The sequence below is a fragment of the Podarcis pityusensis genome (assembly GCF_964106645.2).
Source record: "Podarcis pityusensis genome assembly, chromosome: 16".
NCBI lineage: Eukaryota > Metazoa > Chordata > Lepidosauria > Squamata > Lacertidae > Podarcis > Podarcis pityusensis.
The window spans coordinates 5,739,221-5,759,169 of NC_138041.1; the positions used below are offsets into that span (position 1 = coordinate 5,739,221).

At 46.6% G+C, this 19,949-nt stretch overlaps 1 protein-coding gene across 4 annotated transcripts; it reads left to right on the forward strand.

Moving 5' to 3' along the window:
• The first annotated feature begins 2,248 nt into the window (after positions 1-2,248).
• On the forward strand, positions 2,249-19,691 carry LOC308464987 (hemojuvelin-like). Of its 4 annotated transcripts, none has more exons than XM_080984753.1 (4): positions 2,249-2,437; positions 9,316-9,499; positions 11,484-11,986; positions 15,576-19,691. In XM_080984753.1, the coding sequence occupies exons 2-4, from the start codon at positions 9,406-9,408 to the stop codon at positions 16,197-16,199; spliced, it is 1,221 nt and encodes a 406-aa protein (XP_080840879.1). In that variant the 5' UTR covers positions 2,249-2,437; positions 9,316-9,405; the 3' UTR covers positions 16,200-19,691. The 4 variants fall into 4 exon arrangements, with proteins under 4 accessions (XP_080840879.1, XP_080840877.1, XP_080840876.1 ...); XM_080984751.1 differs by having other exon boundaries at positions 2,249-2,419; XM_080984750.1 differs by lacking the exon at positions 2,249-2,437 and adding an exon at positions 6,170-6,322.
• The last annotated feature ends 258 nt before the right edge of the window (positions 19,692-19,949 follow it).

A 19,949-nucleotide genomic window follows, 5' to 3' on the forward strand; every position in this document is an offset into this window, starting at 1 on the left:
CCAAACGTGATCCACCTGGAGCAGGAACCGGCAAGCCACTCCAGTATCCCTGCCAAGAAAACTCCATGGACAAAGACAGCAGGCATCACCTTGCCGACAAAGGTCTGTATAGTTAAAGCTATGGTTTTCCCAGTAGTGATGTATGGAAGTGAGAGCTGGACCATAAAGAAGGCTGATCGCCGAAGAATTGATGCTTTTGAATTCTGGTGCTGGAGGAGACTCTTGAGAGTCCCATGGACTGCAAGAAGATCAAATCTATCCATTCTGAAGGAAATCAGCCCTGAGTGCTCACTGGAAGGACAGATCCTGAAGCTGAGGCTCCAATACTTTGGCCACCTCATGAGAAGAGAAGACTCCCTGGAAAAGACCCTGATGTAGGGAAAGATGGAGGGCACAAGGAGAAGGGGACGACAGAGGATGAGATGACTGGACAGTGTTCTCGAAGCTATGAACATGAGTTTGACCAAACTGCGGGAGGCAGTGGAAGACAGGAGTGCCTGGCGTGCTCTGGTCCAGGGGGTCATGAAGAGTCGGACACGACTAAACAACTAAACAACAACAAATGTGCAGGAGGAGGAACAGCTGTGATGTTGAATTGGGTCCTTCAGACCAGCTTAGTTGCACATAGACTGCAATCCAGGGATAGCCAACCAGGTTCCCTCAAGATGTTGTTGGACTCCCAGTTCTCATCAGGCCCAGCCAGTGTGGCCAATGGTCTGGAAATGTCTGGAGGGAGCCATTTTGGCTACACTTATTTACCCGGGAGCAAGTCCCATTGAATCCAATGAGACTTATTTCTCCCAGGCAGGATTGGTCTGTTGGGTCTAGAGGGTAGAAGGATCTGTCAACTCTGTTTCTCTCTGTTTCTATTGATTTGCAACTTTAAATCCAGTTCTCCACATTTCCACATTCATTCTCGGCCTTCTCGGTAGTGGCACCTGCCCTGTGGAACACCCTCCCATCAGATGTCAAAGAAATAAACAGTGCTCTGACTTTTAGAAGACATCTGAAGGCAGCCCTGTTTAGGGAAGTTTTTAATGACTGATGTTTTAATCTAATCTTTTGTTGGAAGCCAGAGTTGCTGGGGAAACCCAGCCAGATGGGTGGGATATAACAAACAAACAAACAAACAAATCAAATCAAATGACATTTTGGAGGTCCCAAGTCACAAGATGGTTAGATTGGTCTCAACTAGGGCCAGGGCCTTTTCAGCACTGGCCCCGACATGGTGGAATGCTCTGTCACAAGAGACTAGGGCCCTGCGGGACTTGACATCTTTCTGCAGGGCCTGCAAGACAGAGCTGTTCTGCCTCGCCTTTGGTTTGGACTCAGTCTGACCCTTATGTTTCCCTCCCCTTATGGTTTTGACTTTTAAAATGAGGCTGCATTTTAAATTGCATTTTAACCTGTATTTTAAATTGGTTTCCCCCCTATTGTGTTTTTACTGTAATTTTACTGGTGCTAGCCGCCCTGAGCCCAGCTCTGGCCGGGGAGGGCGGGGTATAAATAAAATTTATTATTATTATTATCCTATCACATCTGAGTCTTCTCTTTTCCAGGCTAAACATGGACGACTCCCTCAATTGCTCCTCACGTGGTTTCACAACCGTACTTCTGCCCTCTCCTCTCCCTGCCCCTTCCCCGAATCTGCACCGTGTCCCATAATCTATGCATTTTTACTTTTTTTGCAAACATTGTTTGGTCAGAGAACCGCACCGCAAAATTCAGAGAAGCGCGAATCCCAAAGGACGGCTGCGTCTTGCTTTGTAAAGGGCCGTTCACCTTCAAACGAGAACCAAATCGAATTCTTTCCCCATCCCTGGTGAGGAGAGGGGCTGCAGTGCCCATAGAGACTGGGCCAAATGCTTGCACGCCACTAGTCTCAAATGGCGGGTCTGCCGTCCTCGCTGGATCTTTACCCATGTGATGGAATCTTTCTGTTGCTCCATCTGCTCTGATCTTTTTTTAGAAAACTCGCCCCCCCCGGTCCCTTCCCGGACTGGTTCCTCTTTTAAACACACATACTCCCACCCTGGCTCAAGCTCCCATTTACAGATGCCAGTTTTCGGAACAGGTGCATCTGTCCCTTGATTTATCTCTGGTGCCCCCCGGCTCCTCTGCAAAGATTAGCCAAGAGGGGGTGACGGTACTGTATCTGCGTGTCCAGAGGGTGTGTGTCAGATGGGTCTAATGACGGCCTTTTCCACCCCCCTCTGCTCCTTGTCTTTTCCTTTGCCTGGTGCTGTGACCCAGTTTCATCATCTCTTCCCAGATCTCATATCTTCCAAAGGGGAAGGGAAATGGCAGAAGGCTTGGAAGTCTCCCCCACCCCTTCATAATTCCCACCGTGGAGTTCTGGGCTCTTAGAAAGAAATCCAGTGCCAACGTCTTCCAGAATGTCTCTCCAACGATCAAGGAAGTGAGTGGTGATGCCCAGGTTTGGGAGAGATTTTCTAAAATCTGCACGGCCAACTTGGTGTTAAACAAAACTTGAGTTTTGCCAATGGCTAAGAGGATTCAGAAAAGGCACCATTTTCAGATAGGGCAACATTGGTCTTGCCTGTTTCATGAAGATGGGCATTGCTGATTTTTTTTTTTTAATGGGTAGCCGTTTCTTCCATAAAATACTTTCAGAGAGCAATTGGAAAGAGGGGAGATGGGAAAGGCAGATAGAAATATATTTAAGCTGCAGTTGTGGCAAGGTGCAACTCAACTAATGGTGGAAGAGGTCTTGGCATCAGCTAAGTTGCCACTCCTGTTTCCACAGAGAGTTTGGTGGAAAGAGGCAGTTCCACTTTAGCTTCTAATCTCAGCCATTCACTCATTATTATTTTTTTAAAAAATGCAAAATTCCTACAAGAGGTTTGCAGGGCTGAGTGTTCTCCCTTCCTTTCCCCAAGTCATACTGACAAGGCACGTTGAGAAAAATCTGCAACAACAGATGGTAGGGACTGCCACCTTTGCTCCCTGAACACCTGGCATATGCAACAACTTTGCCTGCATTCCCCATGCATGGCTGCAACAAATTCTGTCCGCTCAACCCACAAATTCTATCCTCTCGACCCATAATTTTCAGCCTTGCCCTTTTGGGTTCTGTGAGATGCTCCTAGCTGCAATAGCAACAGGGGTGGGATGATTTGGTTCAGTTTGCTAATTGACCTTGTTCAGTATTGTCTATACCAGTGGTTCTCAAAGGGTGTGGCATGCCACACTGGTGTGGTGGGAGAGGTAAGTGTGGCAGGAAGATTGATGGACAGTCAGTATTATACCTTGGGAATGATTCATGTCCTTATGTAGTTGCCTTGTTTAATACTTCATGGATGTCCCATGAAAGACCTACATTGGCTCCCAGTACGTTTCCGAGCACAATTCAAAGTGTTGTTGTTGACCTTTAAAGCCCTAAACTGCCTCAGTCCAGTAGACCAAAAGGAGCGTCTCCACCCCTATTGTTCTGCCTGGACACTGAGGTCCAGCACCGAGGGCCTTCTGGTGGTTCCCTCACTGTAAGAAGCAAAGCTACAGGGAACCAGCAGAGGGCCTTCTCGGTGGTGGCACCCGCCCTGTGGAACACCCTCCCATCAGATGTCAAAGAGAACAACTACCAGACTTTTAGAAGACATCTGAAGGCAGCCCTGTTTAGGGAAGTTTTCCAAAGTATTTCTTATCAATAAAAAATTCAGTGTGGCGCGAGCAAAGCAGTTCCTCCGCCACTAAGCTATTCCCTTTCCCTGTGTCATGGTTCCAATTTAACTAAGGGCATAGGGCATGTAAAGGTAAAGGGACCCCTGACCATTAGATCCAGTCGTGGCTGATTCTGGGGTTGCTGTGCTCATCTCACTTTACTGGTCAAGGAAACCAGCGTACAGCTTCCGGCTCATGTGGCCAGCAGACTAAGCCGCTTCTGGTGAACCAGAGCAGCGCACGGAAACACCATTTACCTTCCCGCTGGAGTGGTACCTATTTATCTACTTGCACTTTGAGATGCTTTCGAATGGCCAGGTTGGCAGGAGCAGGGACCAAGCAACAGGAGCTCACCCCATCGCAGGGATTCGAACTGCCAACCTTCTGATCGGCAAGCCCTAGGCTCTGTGGTTTAGACCACAGCACCACCAATTGGTGCACCTAGTTGACTACATGGATTGGAAGCAGCTTTCCAGGGTTTCAAGCAGGGATCTCTCCTAGACCTAAACCTTACCCAGAGATGCCAGATCAAGCACAGCAAATTGGTGACAGGCCTCCCCCCCCCCACCAGAAAATACTGTAATGCTTCTCAAAACAACATGTAAAGTTAGGGTTACATCTGGACATTACTGGGATTTCAAAGGTGGAATTTCCAAAAGGTGGCATTTTGTTCTGGATTTTTTTTTTTGTAAAAAAAACGGGTCTTCCTAAAAACTTTTGGGGTGTCCTGGTTTTTACTTTTTGAAATATGGCAACCCCATGCAAAGTGAAACGAAGCTATCCTTTAAAATTTGCACTTCTCTGAATTTTGCAATTTGCACTTCTCTGAATTTGCAATGCGCTTCTCCGACACTTCAAAATTGTATAGAAATGTGTATATTAGCGGAAAGCGTGCATGAAAGTAACATTATCTACTAGGGGAAACTGCCTTGCAAAAATGTGTAAAATAAATATCAGGCAAGATCACAATAAAATGTGCCTATTTGGAGATGCTGAACATTTTTCACGCAAAATTTCGTGCATCTAGAATCTGGGAGTTTTTGGTTCCCGTTATCATGATGAGGTCTTTGTTGCAAATGCCGAGTTGTGAATGTGTGTGGCACTTTGCGGCTCAAACAACAAATACAGTCCCTTGCCCCGAGGAGGATGCAATCCAGATGCTGACTATGCAGCAGACTTTGACAGAAGGGGAAAGATGGAGCAACTGTGGTTAAGAGGCCTATAGAAATATATTTGAGGCTGAGAATAAAGACAGGGGAAATATGTCAATTTAGATTTTAAACCAGGGCCTCACCTGCCCTCATGTCATTCTCTGTTCTCCTCCTTGACACGTCAGTTTGTAATTTCTTTTACTTTTTTGTGGGGAGGAGGAAAGTCATCGTGAAAATTCACCAGCATTTTAGTGAAGATGTCTCCTAAAATAAGAGGTAATTTCCCCCTACAATGTACATTTTTGCAAAACAAGTTCCCCTGAGTTAAGGCGTTTCTGTGTGTTTTCTTTTCACCAGCAGATGTATGCTTTGGTATATGAATTTTCGTGACTTGGCTGGGGAACTGCGGTGCCAAATTCAGAGAACTGCAGATTCTGAAGGCAGGAGTGACTTTTTTTAAATTCGTGTATTTGTTTCAGAAAGTGTGACTTTGGTAGGTAAAGGGTAAAGGGACCCCTGACCATTAGGTCTAGTCGTGACCGACTGGGGTTGCAGCGCTCATCTCGCTTTATTGGCCGAGGGAGCCGGCGTACAGCTTCCAGGTCATGTGGCCAGCATGACTAAGCCGCTTCTGGCAAACCAGAGCAGCGCATGGAAACACTGTTTACCTTCCTGCCAGAGTGGTACCTATTTATCTACTTGCACTTTGACGTGCTTTCGAACTGCTAGGTTGGCAGGAGCAGGGACCGAGCAACGGGAGCTCACTCCGTCGTGGGGATTCGAACCGCCGACCATCTGATCAGCAAGTCTTAGGCTCTGTGGTTTAACCCACAGCGCCACCCGCGTCCCTTGGTAGGTGTGAATTAATCCACGTTTTTCGCAGTTGTGAGTGACGACTCAGGAGGACGGGTATCACTACAGTTCCCTGAGGGCTGAACACTCCATTTCTGCAGATCTCTCCCAGGTCCTTCCCCTTCCCTCTTCCCATTCTGGGTCTGCAAAATGTATTTCTAAGATGCCACCATGCTGGATCAGGCCAAAGAGAGTCCATCTAGTCCACCCTCCTGTTCTCAAAGCGGCCAATCAGGGGCCCAGCGAACAGCAGCAGATCACTCCCCATTTGTGATGACCTGCAATTAATATTCAGAGGAAAAGTGTGTGTGTGTATATACTAGGTGTCAGTTACTAAAATAAAACCAGCCGCCTCTGGGATATGGCCTTCTGCCCGCCCCCAAATTCTGCTTTCGGGATCCAAAATACTACAACCTATTTTTAAAGCATCTGTTGCGGACCTTTGCCTTTTGGGGGACAGATCAGGTTGCAGCGGCTCAGCTGTCTCTAGGCTGCTGGCCACCAGCAATTGATGTCTTTTCCCCCTCGATTATCACGAGAAGGCAGGAGCTGCGGGCCGCTGGGGGAGTTTATGGAGGAAAGCTGGCAGTTTCCCCGCAGGGGGAGTTTGACGAAGCAGCATTCTAGTTCACATCGAGGTAAGCATTTTGGTTTATTCTTTCTGAATTTCATTTCATACATGCACACACACACACACACACGGAAAGAGATACATACCACTTAGTTTTGAGATATATACCATTTTGAATATGTATCCTCAGAGGGGAGCTGCCTCCTTTCTTGTGACAGCAGGTTGCAGTGGGTGAAAGAGGGGCACTCTGCACATGCTCAAAGGCATCTTCGTGCATCGCTTCGTATCTGTTTCTTTAAAGAATCGGCTTGGCCAAAAGATGAGACAGAGGTAGTGCTAAGTGGGAAAGGTTTATGGAGAGGTAGAAAAGAGCACGTTTGGTATAAAATTATGATCTTAGCTGGTATGCTTGTTATTGCGTCAGGATGGAAAGAAAAGGATAAATAGACAATGGAAAAATGGAATGACTATGTTTTTGAATATATACAATCTGATATATTTGAGCAGGTAATGACAGAAGATACATGGGAAAACAAACGTCAAAAAATTTTGAACAAATGGACAAGTTATAGGAATTGGATAGCATTGGGGGAAGCCAAACCAAGCATCCAAATTAGAATGAATAATCTGTGCACATGGTTAAAGATTTGAAGAGAGAACAATTTGGGGGGGGGAGGGGTTAAAGGAGAGGGAGAAAGGGGAAAAAAATTAGGAGAAATGAGTAGGGACAAAAATATATACCATTATGCATAACTAATTGGAGGATGCATGTTATGGTTAGATTTTCGACGGAATGATTTTTTTGGTAAGTTATTCGACGTCCCTGGATGAAAGTGTGATTATAAAGAATGGGGGGGGGGAATGGTTTATGGAGTGGTGTTTCATTTTAAAAAAAGACCCCAAACCCCTGCTCCCTGAGTTAATTCTTCCAGTTCCTTTTCCAAACAGAAACCAGATGAAGGGGAGAAGAAAATAGAATGTGTGTGTGTGAGAGAGAGTGCAGCTGAATAGGGTTAATGAAGCTCAAGGCAGGTGATATTCCAGGCCTTGGTGCTGATTCATTGATGGCTTTCGATGATAGCAACTCACCTCCGTTCTCCACAAAGCAAAGCATTTATATCAGTTGCTGCAACTCAGAGGGAAGATGCATTAAACCCAGTTTTGGCTTGCTGTTATGATCTAGAAGGTATCCACTCTTCTTGAGAAATGCCCAAAGGGGCATCGCGTCATCTACCTTCAGGGTGGTGGTGAAATGCTGCAATTTTATCGCCGAGAAGGGCTACTGCTCTGTCGGCAGAGCTCCTGCTTTGCAAGCAGAAGGTCCCAGGTTTGAATCCCCACGGGGCATCTCTAGATGGGGCTGGGGGAGGACGGTGCCCGAAACCCTATGCCAGGGTGTGTGGCAGGAGGGGATGGCAAGTGTGGCAGGAAGATTCAAGGGCAATTAAAAAAGACAAACATTTTAACATTTCAGTGTATGGTAGCTTAGTATAGCATGTCTGTGTGTATACAGTGGTACCTCCGGTTGCGAACGGGATCCGTTCTGGAGATCCGGCCACATCCCGAGGAATTCACAACCGGAGGATCACTTCTGTGCATGTGTGCATGGCGAAACCCAGAAAAATACTTCTGGGTTTGCTGCGTTCGCATCCCAAAGTTTATGTATCTAGACGGTTATGTAAGCAGAGTACGACTCTCTCTCTCTCTCTCTCTGTGTGTGTGTGTGTATATATATATATATATATATATATATATATATATGGATATACAAGCAGACGAGGTGAGCTCCCATTGCTTGGTCCCTGCTCCTGCCAACCTAGCAGTTCGAAAGCACGTCAAAGTGCAAGTAGATAAATAGGTACCACTCCCGCGGGAAGGTAAATGGCGTTTCCGTGCGCTGCTCTGGTTTGCCAGAAGTGGCTTAGTCATGCTTGCCACATGACCCGGAAGCTGTACGCCGGCTCCCTTGGCCAGTAAAGCGAGATGAGTGCCGCAACCCCAGAGTCGGCCACGACTGGACCTAATGGTCAGGGGTCCCTTTACCTTTACCTTTTATATTTTCAGGACAGACACCGTCCAACCAGTTGAAGGAAGTCTTCTCCCTGCTAAGCATTTTAGGGGAAGCATTATTACCAGTCAAACCTGGTGCAATCCTCAAAAACAGCAAGTTCTCCAAAAATTGCCACCTACCCAAATTTCACCAAATGTGCAAATCAAAGTTCATGCCAGAAACTTTGTATTGTTTTTATTTTGAAAAGAAAAGGGGCGAGTGCAAGACTCTCAATCAGAATCATGCCCATTGACTTCAGGCAGGTGCCTTCTTCGCTGTATTCTTTGTGGCTCCCGCTGAAAACATTGCCATTTGGGGAAAGCCTATTTGAACAAGCAGAACGTTGACATGTGGTAGTTAACTTGGTTTTGTTTTTTTATAGCTTATCCTTGATTTTAATTACATTTTGAATATTTTAAATGGTTTTTTAAAAAAGCTTTATTCTTTTTTATAAACTGTTGTGAAGTTCCTTTTCTTAAAAATAAAAATCAAGTGGTATATAAATGAATTGAAAATCAATCCATCATGCAGATGTATGTTTGGTATAGAATCTGTCTTTTCTGCCTTTTTCTACATTTCTGAGCACAATTCAGAGTGTTAGTGCTGACCTTTAAAGCCGTAAACAGCCTCGGCCATACCTGAAGGAGTGTTTCCTCCTTCCATCGTTTGGCCCGGACATGGAGGTCCAGCTCCGAGGGCCTTCTGGCGGTTCCCTCCCTGCAAGTAGAGAGGTTACGTGGAACCAGGCAGAGGGCCTTCTCGGTAGTGGCACCTGCCCTGTGGGACGCCCTCCCATCAGATGTCAAAGAGAAAAACAACTACCAGACTTTAAGAAGACATCTGAAGGCAGCCCTGTTTAGGGAAGTTTTTAATGCTTGATGTTTTATTGTGTTTTATATATTCTATTGGGAGCTGCCCAGAGTGGCTGGGGAAACCCAGCCAGATGGGCGGGGTATTAATAAATTATTATTATTATTATTATTACTATTATTATTTGGCTTTTCTTCCAGGCAACCACTGAAAGAAAGAAGGAAGCAATGAGAACGGAGGGAGAGGAACAATCTGGGTAAGAAACGTTCCTAAACTCTGGATGGATTGGAATGGGGAGACTCGCCTGCTCCATGAGGCCGGGACGCTCGACGAATGCTGGTTTCATCATTAAAGCGCTCTTCCTTCTCCTGCTTTGTAGACATGGTAAGGACTCGACAGGCCATTGGCTGGATCCAGAAGACTCTTCTGCTATACAGTGGTACCTTGGGTTAAGTACTTAATTCGTTCCGGAGGTCTGTTCTTAACCTGAAACTGTTCTTAACCTGAAGCACCACTTTAGGTAATGGGAATTCCTGCTGCCGCCGCGCCACCAGAGCATAATTTCTGTTCTCATCCTGAAGCAAAGTTTTTAACTCAAGGTACTATTTCTGGGTTAGCGGAGTCTGTAACCTGAAGTGTATGTAACTTGAAGCACCTGTAACCCGAGGTACCACTGTACCTGTTTAAACCAGCCCTTTATTCATTCATTCAATCAATCAATCAATCAATCAATCAATCCTTTATTAGGCATACACATTATAAATCAAACGCAGTATACAGATTGCGGAAAATATGAATTCAGCATAACAATTTGCATAAATAAAACAATATAACACTACCACATCACCGACAATTCAAGAACCACTAAATCTCTCTATAATGGCCCAGTCTTTCCTCATGGACAGCACTCAAAAATTTAGCCACTATTAAAGTGATTTGATCATTCCTGTCCGAGAGCACGCCCTGAACCGTTGGCAGCATAGAACTGAGCCTGTTAGATTGTAAGGCCTCTAACAATTGTCTTCTGGCATAAATGCCAAAATCACAAGAAAAGAAAATATGCTCCAACGTATCAGGTTCCTGCCTACCACATTTGCAGAGACGCTCCGCTTCTGGGAGAGCTAAATATCTTCCTCTTACTATCATCAAGGGAAACATATTAAATCTCCAGCCCTTTATTCAGAACCACAAGGACTGGGAAACTGGATATTATTTTTAGGACTGGATATTATTTTTAGGGCAAGGACTGCAGCTCAGTGATTGTACGAGTGTGTTGCTGAATTCTCCACAGTTATCTTTGCAAGGAAGGAGGGTGAAACAAGGGGTCCCCACCCCCCACTCAGCTGCCCCACGTGATCCAGTGGATCCCTGCCAGCATGGCACTGCAACGAACACTGAACTGTTTTATATGTCGGAAGAATTTAGTCTTATAACTTATAATTTATTACCTTTTAAAGTACCTTTTTAAAAAAAAAAAAAAAAAAGCAGAGTCCTTTTCATTGGGGATAATTCAGAGGGAAATTCCCAGGTGTCAAAAAAGACTATTTAAGTCTGCCACTACTGCGGCCCATGTTTTGTTAGCTCAAAAATGGAAAACGAGTGAGGTCCCAACCAAAGAAGAGTGGCAACTTAAACTGACAGAATACGTGCAGCTTGCGGATTTAACATATAGAATAAGAGAACAAGAAGAGTATACGTTTAAAGAAGACTGGAAAATGCTTACTGAATACAGTATATGGAGAAAATTGTGTTCATTTAAAAACTCTGGTAGCATTAAGATAAATTCAACAGGGAAAAGAAGTTTTGATGGAAGTAATAATGGATTAGTGAATAGTTTAGTTTAGGGGTCAGCAAACGTTTTCAGCAGGGGCCATTCCACCGTCCCTCAGACCTTGTGGGGGGGCCGGACTATTTTTTTTTGGGGGGGGGGGTAATGAACAAATTCCTATGCCCCACAAATAACCCAGATTTTAAATAAAAGCACATTCTACTCATGTAAAAACACCAGTCAGGCCCCACAAAATAACCCAGAGATGCATTTTAAATAAAAGGACACATTCTACTCATGTAAAAACACGCTGATTCCCGGACCGTCTGTGGGCCAGATTTAGAAGGTGATTGGGCAAGATCCGGCCCCCGGGCCTTAGTTTGCCTACCCCTGGTTTAGTTCATGTAAAACATGCAGGGATGTATGGTATGCAAAATGAACCACGGAAAGAGAAGAAGGGAAGTCATTGGTTTAAGGTTGTTTGAATGAATATTTTGAAATGTAAATCAGAACGTTTTACTTGACTCTGATCTTCACAGCTGTTTTTTTCCTTTCTCTTCCTACCGTTACCATTGTTGCTATTTGGGTCCTGCCCTGCAGCATATTCCCACTGCAAGATCTTGCGCTGCAACTCCGAGTACGTGGCCGCCACACTCAACTTGCGTGGCCCCAACAAGCACGCCAGCTACTGCAACACCCTGCGCTCCTACTCCCGCTGCACTCGCAGGACGGCCCGTAACTGCCGTGGGGACCTCGCCTACCACTCTGCCGTCCACGGCATTGAGGACCTCATGATCCAGAACAAGTGCTCCAAAGAGGGGCCCACTTCGCCGCGGCAACCCCCTGCGCCACCCCCTGCACACCAGGGTTTGGAACCCCCGGAGATCTGCGATTACGAGAAGAGCTTTTCCCGGAAGCACAACAGACCCCCAACGTACCAGCACTGCGCCACGTTTGGGGACCCCCACGTACGGACTTTCAGCGACGAGTTCCACACATGCAGAGTGGAAGGTTCCTGGCCGCTCCTGGACAACAACTATTTGTTTGCTCAAGCGACGAGCTACCCTGTCTTGAAAGGATCAAACGCAACAGCTACTAGCAAGGTAAGAAACGGTGACCTCTACAGGTGTCCCATTAAAGTTTCCCATGGCTTGTTTCATTGGTGGTGTGACCAGGGAGATAGCCTCATAATTACTATGGGTATTTCTAACAAATTGCATCTGTGGCATTTGCCCTCCTAGGTGCGCTGGTCCCGTGGGTTTCCGTGAGGCGAGGTCCGAGTCCAGTCCGAGGGAGCAGTGTTGAGGCCGTCCGTCAAAGCTGAAGCAGGGTCCAAGGCAGGGAGTCGGGTGAGGTCAGGAGATCTGGCAGGACAGGGTGCAGGCAGGAACTGGCTACCAACAACGTTGGTCCCGGGGCTGGCTGGCTTTTATCTGCCCCGAGGCATAGGGCGGCCCCAGTCCACAGGTGGCTCGCCTCTCCTGGCCTGGAGGCGAGCACTGCTCCTGCGGGAACTTAGTTCCCTTCGCCTCTCTGCCCTGAGCCTCTGCAGCTCAGGAGAGGCTGGAGGGTTACTGGACCCAGAGCCAACCTCAGCCTCCCCCAACGGGGCTGAGAGTGGAGCACCTGGAGGCAATGTGTCCTCCATCACCTCAGGAGCCAGAGCAGACTCAGCTGGTGCCTGCACCTGAGGATCCAGCACAGGTGAGGACCCTTCAGGCTCAGGCCCCAGTCCCAGCTCAGCTGGTTCTAGAGGCGGGGAATCCTGTGCAGGCTGGAATTCCTCAGGTTCAGCCTCCAAGTCCGAATCCCAGGCCATCACACTAGGAGTGTGACATCATACTGGGTTCATAGGGAAAGGGTTAACTAATTGTAAAATGACTAACCAATGGGAACCCAGGGGGAGGAGTTAGAGTTAGAGTGGAGAAGACAGTCTAGAGTTAGAAGAGACAGATAAGATAAGTCTGGGTTGGGCTAGTCTGGTGTGAGAGAGTGAGAGAATTTGTTAAGAGACGTCAGTCAAACAGTTGAGATAATCAGTCAGAAGGTATTAGGAAGGTATAGGCCGGTAAAGAAACTAAAGTTAAGATACTGACACGAATATTATCGGAGAAACCATAAACTTGTTAATGTCTGTAAAATAAACTTGGGGGTTTTTTTGGTTCATTTTTAACAACTGTCTGGACTCAGTGTTTTACCAGAGAGTAACTGGTTGGTGGCAGCAGGGAAGCGAGCACAGTGGTGGCACAGGGATCAATAGACCGTTAAATGTCTGGGGACCCTGTGTGATCACCACAGTATCTAAGATTCCAACACTGTATATATCAGAACCAGCCAGGGGTGGGGTTCATATGGGGCTCACTCCTCCCACTGGACTGGATAGCCAGGGCCTTCCAAGTCTTCTCTCACCTCTTCTAGGGGGAGGAGACCCTCCAGATCTGGCAGAGCTAAGGATGGCCCTGAAAAAACACAAGCAAAGCGTGGTCACCATGCCCCATACAAAAAATTATGCCACAGGAGACACATTCGGAAGTTACACAACACCACACTTACATCTCCGTTGAAACCAGGGATGGATCTACACTGAACTGTTTTAACGTTATGAGAAAGATATTAAATATAATTCAGGCATGTCCATCTCCCAAGAGACTGCGATGTACTCCCAGTATATAAAAAAACTGGCAGTGATCTACTGATTATCACTGGAGGGAGGAGAAGCGTGCGTGGGGTGTGTGTGCAGGGGGAGGATTGCCCAGAGTTTTTGAGCTTTTTAAAGGGGGGGCTGCCCAGGGTTGTTTTGGGAATGATCCCGCGATCTGCCACGAGCAGCCGGGGATCTTTCGGTAGATCACGATCTAGTGGTTGGACATGCCTGACATATATCATTCTAAAACATCACAGGGCATGCTTGTTAATTAAAGCGGGTTTTAGCTTTCTTTTTTTTCCTCTTTGAAAAGCTGTCTCCCTACTGCTGATGGCTGGTTGCTCTGCGCAGCCCACCTGTGTTGCATTTTAATAGCGTGTTGTGAACGTTAAAAGTAGGACGTCATCTGTCCATATATGTTATCAAAACCCTTATTTAACGTTAAAAACCACGAGTGTAGATCCACACCAGGACAACAAAAGCATATGAACCCACACTCCGTAGGAATAAGAGAATGCAGAGGGAACCAGAGGTGGGTGGATGTCCTCCGGTTTACAGAAATTAATGGCAAGTACCAATTTTTGTTTTTGCCAATGAATATTCTATGAATAGGGTGCAGCAGAGCAGGATTCTCTAAGGACAGGGCTGGTTTTCTCTGCAGCAGAACAAATACGAACAACCCTCCGCAGTGCCTTTCTCCCAAATGCAGTGTCAGCCGAGGAAAATTCTGCCTGTTTCATAATTCTTTGCAAAAGTATGAGCAGAGGCCCAAGTGGCTGCCCTGCAGATGTCAAGAACCGGGAAACTGCCTAGGGCTGATGCTACCACTTCCCTTAAGGAGCGACGAATCCCCTAGGAGGACTCTTCAAGTTCGTACATGGACAACTAGAGAGCAGGAGAAGAGAGATACCTGAGAGGACGTATGTTCTGAAGTACACGGGGCTCTTGGATGGCCATCTGTCAGAGATTCCTTAGCTGGGATTCCTGCATTGCAGGGGCTGGACCAGATGACCCTTGAGATCTCTTCCAACTCTATGATTCTCTGAATCAATCTCTCTCTCTCTCTCTCTCTCTCTCTGTGTGTGTGTGTGTGTGTAAAGGACCCCTGACAGTTAAGTCCAGTCATGGATGACTCTAGGGTTGCGGCGCTCATCTCGCTTTACTGGCTGAGGAAGCTGGTGTTGGTCCGCAGACAGTTTTCCCAGGTCATGTGGCCAGGATGACTAAGCCACTTCTGGCGAAACCAGAGCAGCGCACGGAAACACCGTTTACATTCCCACCGGAGCGGTACCTATTTATCTACTTGCACTTTGTGCTTTCGAACTGTTAGGTTGGCAAGAGCTGGGGCAGAGCAATGGGAGCTCACCCCGTCACGGGGATTTGAACTGCCAACCTTCCAATCGGCAAGCACTAGGCTCAGTGGTTTAGACCAGAGCGCCACCCGCGTCCCGTGTGTGTGTGTATGTATATGCATATGTATTTATACACACAGATACACATACCCACTACCCACAAACATACAAAATTCCTCCTGAAAAATCTGTCAGGGTTTCAGTGTGCATTTCTCTTGCCTGTACACATTTTTGAAAAATAATAAATGGGTCAGCTCACAGCTTTCACACTCCCAGGGAAGATTAAGTGGCTTGGCCACACATGGAGAGCATGAAATAGTGCTGTGGTCTAAACTACTGAGCCTCCTGGGCTTGCAAATCAAAAGGTCGGCGGTTCAAATCCCCATGACGGAGTGAGCTCCCATTGCTCTGTCCCAGCCAACCTAGCAGTTCGAAAGCACACCAGTGCAAGTAGATAAATAGTCACAACTGCGGCAGGAAGGTAAACAGCGTTTCCATGCACTCTGGTTTCCAATGTCCCATTGCTCCAGAAGCGCTTTAGTCATGCTGGCCACATGACCCGGAAAGCTGTCTGTGGACAAACACCGGCTCCCTTGGCCTGAAAGTGAGTTGAGCCCCTCAACCCCATAGTCGCCTTTGATTGGACTTAACCATCCAGGGGTCCTTTACCTTACCTTTTTACGTCTCTCTTTTCAGCTCACCATCATATTCAAGAACATGAAGGAGTGCATAGACCAGAAAGTCTACCAGGCGGAGATCGACAACCTGCCGGCGGCTTTCGAGGACGGATCCACGAACGGGGGTGAGAAGCCTGGAGGGAAAAGCTTGAGCATCAACGAGCGCACACCCGGGCAGCACGTGGAGATCCTCGCCACCTACATCGGCACCACCATTGCCGTGCGCCAGGCAGGGAGGCAGCTCTCTTTCTCCATCCGGGCGGCCGAGGACGTGGTGCGCTCCTTCACGGAGGAGCAGGACCTTCAGCTGTGTGTGGGAGGCTGCCCTCCCAGCCAGCGCATCTCCCAGACCGAATGCTGCTGCAGCAACGGAGCCATCCCCGCGCAGAAGGCCCAGATCCTGTGCAAGGAGAAGCTGCCGGTGGAGGACGTCTACTTCCAGTCGTGCGTCTTTGACGTGGTGACATCGGGAGACGTCAACTTTACGCTGGCTGCGCACGCTGCCTTGGAGGACGCCAAAGTCTTCCACCCGGATGCCAAGAAGCACCACCTCTTCCAAAGCGACACAGCTTGCTTGTCCCATTGCTCGGCCTTCCTCCTCGCCATCACATTGGTCCTTTCAGCGTTGCAGCTACACTTCTGAAGGTTTCTGGGGACTGGTGGAAAGTTGTATGGTGCTAGTTTGAGAGGATAGTGAATGGGGTTGACTCCCCCAGAAGTATGGCCGTCAGCAAACATGGGACAGGACAAACTGTAAAGCTGTAAGAATCTGGGATGGATGGAAGCAGGGCACCCTGACCTTCAAAGCTTTATTAGGGAGAGGAAAAGCTGAGAGTGGAAATGGACAAATCTGTTGATTTTGACCTATCCGCTCCTCATTCCTCAAATCTTAAATCCAGCGTGTCACACTTCCACAGCATTTTTTATTTATTTAACAAATCCTCATGAAAATTTGTCAGCGTTTTGGTGAGAATTTCTCCTAATATGCACATTGTTTTTGCAAGCAATTACTAGGAATGCATTCTTGTACACTATTTTACCAAAGTATGCACACTTTTCACCCTAGCAGATGCATATTTGTACACTTTTTCTTTGTTAGACAGCTGCATCGCAAAATTTGGAGAAGTATGGATTTCTAATGACATCTGTGCTTCAGTTGGCGTATTATTTGGTGCTGCAAGTGGCGAAGATAGGGCGGAACAGAGAATTATGTCTGCTTACACTCTTACTGTGTGTGCCCCATGTTCTGCCTGACACCCTGTTAAGCTCGCCTGCTCGTCTCAGGTACAGTGAAGGTCATGGCACCATCTCTAGCACTGAAGTCATCTCTAGTCAACTGCCAATCCAACAGCCTTCTCTACATGAACCAGAAGGGGGACACCATCTTGGTTTTTTTTGAAGGGGATTGGACTAGACAACCTTTTGGGTGCCTTCCAACTCTACAATGCTATGATTCTCCTCCATCTCAGGCAGCAAAATGGCTTCGGTAGTCTTGAATCAACAAATCTCAATGTAGCATGCCCAGGAGAACATTCCTCTCTGGAATGAGCCCTGACATCGTGGCCTGTTGACTCCAGGGCAAGCCTACTGATATGAGGAAGACTAATACTAAGGGACGCGGGTGGCGCTGTGGTCTAAACCACAGAGCCTAGGACTTGCTGATTGGAAGGTCGGCAGTTCGAATCCCCGCAACAGGGTGAGCTCCTATTGCTCGGTCGCAGCTCCTGCCAACCAAGCAGTTTGAAAGCATGTCAAAGTGCAAGTAGATAAATAGGTACCGCTCTGGTGGGAAGGTAAACGGCGTTTCCGTGCACTGCTCTGGTTCGCCAGAAGCGGCTTAGTCATGCTGGCCACATGACCCGGAAGCTGTATGCTGGCTCCCTTGGCCAATAAAGCGAGATGAGTGCCGCAATCCCAGAGTCGTCCACGACTGGACCTAATGGTCAGGGGTCCCTTTACCTTTACTCTAATACTAGGGGACGGGGTGGTGCTGTGGTCTAAACCACAGAGCCTAGGGCTTGCCGATCGGAAGGTCGGCAGTTTGAATCCCCATGATGGGGTGAGCTCCTGTTGTTCAGTCCCAGCTCCTGCACACCCAGCAGTTTGAAAGCACGTCAAGTGCAAGTAGATAAATAGGTACCGCTCCAGGTGGGAAGGCAAATGGTGTTTCCGTGCACTGCTCTGGTTCACCAGAATCGATTTAGTCATGCTGGCCACATGACCCGGAAACTGTCTGTGGACAAATGCTGGCTCCCTCAGCCTATAGAGCGAGATGAGCGCGGAACCCCAGAGTCGTCTGCGACTGGACCTAACAGTCAGGGGTCCCTTTACCTTTACTCTAATACTGCTGATGTGTGCATTACAACCTTAGGCCCATATAACGTGTGCTGATTGAAACCAACTGGATCTGATTGGGGAGGGAAATTATTAAGGAATGTAAATAAGAAAGGGGGGGAGAAATGATTAATATATTAAAGCTGAAGACTTTAAGAGAGGTTGCATTTGTCCGTGGAGACTGTGAATGTAATCTGCTGATGGTGTCATTGGTATCCGTTATTGATGTTGCATGGAAGCGTCATTCCACGCCAAATCACTTGGTGCCATGTGCTCTCGCGACTCAATTTTTTTTTAGGTTGAGAGATAACCTCAAATTATTTTTTTAAAGATTTTTTGGTCCATCATTGACCATATCGCATGTATTGGAAACAAAATAGCTTTGACCATATCATTGCAGAAGTGTTTTACACAATAAAATGAGTAAGGGCTCTGAGATGTATTTTGTTTTTATTAAATAATCAATAAAACTGAATTTTTAAACTATATTAGATGACATTGTAACATAAGAGGGTACAATTTCAACTATTCTCACAAATGTGTGAGTTATTTCAGGCTCAAAGAGACCTTAAACCTGTAATATTTTTTTGTAAAAAATATTCTTCAAAATCAATTTATTTTATTGACACAAAAACACCCTCCTTATTTTTAAAACATAACAAGTACATGGTTAGCCCATTCTACAAAAAAGTATGAAACATGTGCTAGTTGTGGTTTGTGTGCTATGGCTTATCGAATCTGTTGTTGTTTAGTCGTGTCCGCCTCTTCGTGACCCCCTGGACCAGAGCATGCCAGGCCCTCCTGTCTTCCACTGCCTCCCGCAGTTTGGTCAGACTCATGTTTGTAGCTTCAAGAACACTGTCCCACCATCTCGTCCTCTGTCGTCCCCTTCTCCTTGTGCCCTCAATCTTTCCCAACATCAGGGTCTTTTCCAGGGAGTCTTCTCTTCTCATGAGGTGGCCAAAGTCTTGGAGCCTCAGCTTCACGATCTGTCCTTCCAGTGAGCACTCATGGCTGATTTCCTTCAGAATGGAGAGGTTTGATCTTCTTGCAGTCCGTGGGACTCTCAAGAGTCTCCTCCAGCACTAGAATTCAAAAGTATCAATTCTTCGGCGATCAGCCGGAAATAAAATCTACCGGGAATAAAATGACAAAAATTCACTTTGAATGGTTGGTGACCCTTTTCTGTGGCACTTAATACCATTTTTATACCTTATTTTGGAAAGATGTGGAAAGAGACCACAATTAGCTTTCTTTTGATACCAAAATAAGCCCAGTTGAAAAATAAGTGAAACAGGAGGTTTTCTCTAAACTGACAGAGAAATTGCATTAGCCTAAATCACTCAAAAATCGAAATTTTCAAAAAAATTATCCTGCACCCAAATTTGGACCAAAAAATCTAAAAAAATTAATTTGAGGTTATCTCATAGCTATCTACATAGCTACGAGCTATCTCATAGCTATTTTTTTTTTTTTGAAGAAAATCTGAGTTGTGAGAGCACGGTCAAATATTAAAATCAGTTGATTTGGCGTGGAATGACCTGGAAACTAAAAGGGGAAGAAGAATGAGTGTGTGTGTTTGTGTGTGTGTGTGTGTGTGGTGACGTAGCCTGCAATGAATTTCTAGATTTTGATTCCTTCAAGCCACGTCACATCACAATGATTGGGTACGAGACATATTCCCATATTGTGCTCTCTCCAAACCTGCCTCCAGCACTGACAGTGTTCGCTTCTGAACTGCTTCCGTACGGCCTCCGTTAATCCTCAAGTGTTTGGCATTAAAAATACATCTATTTTTGAAGCCTTCATTTCCTCTCATCTGTTTCTCCTTTAAGCACCCGGCTTGAAACAGGTGAAGCTAAAAATAACTCGCCTTAAAGTGGGCGGGGGGTGTCTGTCTTCCGTTGGAAAAATGAAATGCATACAAAACAGGGTGTCCAGCAATGAAGTCAGAAAGGAGAGGATCCCTGTATCTCCAATTCAGACATTCCTGCTAACTTTCAGTACACCAGTTCATGCGTATTTTCATTGCCGCTCCAGTCACCAAATGTGCAATGTA

Coding starts and splice junctions, on each gene's coding strand:
- LOC308464987 (XM_080984753.1), top strand. CDS start 9,406: ATGGGGAGACTCGCCTGCTCCATGAGGCCGGGACGCTCGACGAATGCT. Junction 9,500..11,483: donor TCTCCTGCTTTGTAGACATG/GTAAGGACTCGA, acceptor CCTGCCCTGCAG/CATATTCCCACTGCAAGATC. Junction 11,987..15,575: donor ACGCAACAGCTACTAGCAAG/GTAAGAAACGGT, acceptor CTCTCTTTTCAG/CTCACCATCATATTCAAGAA.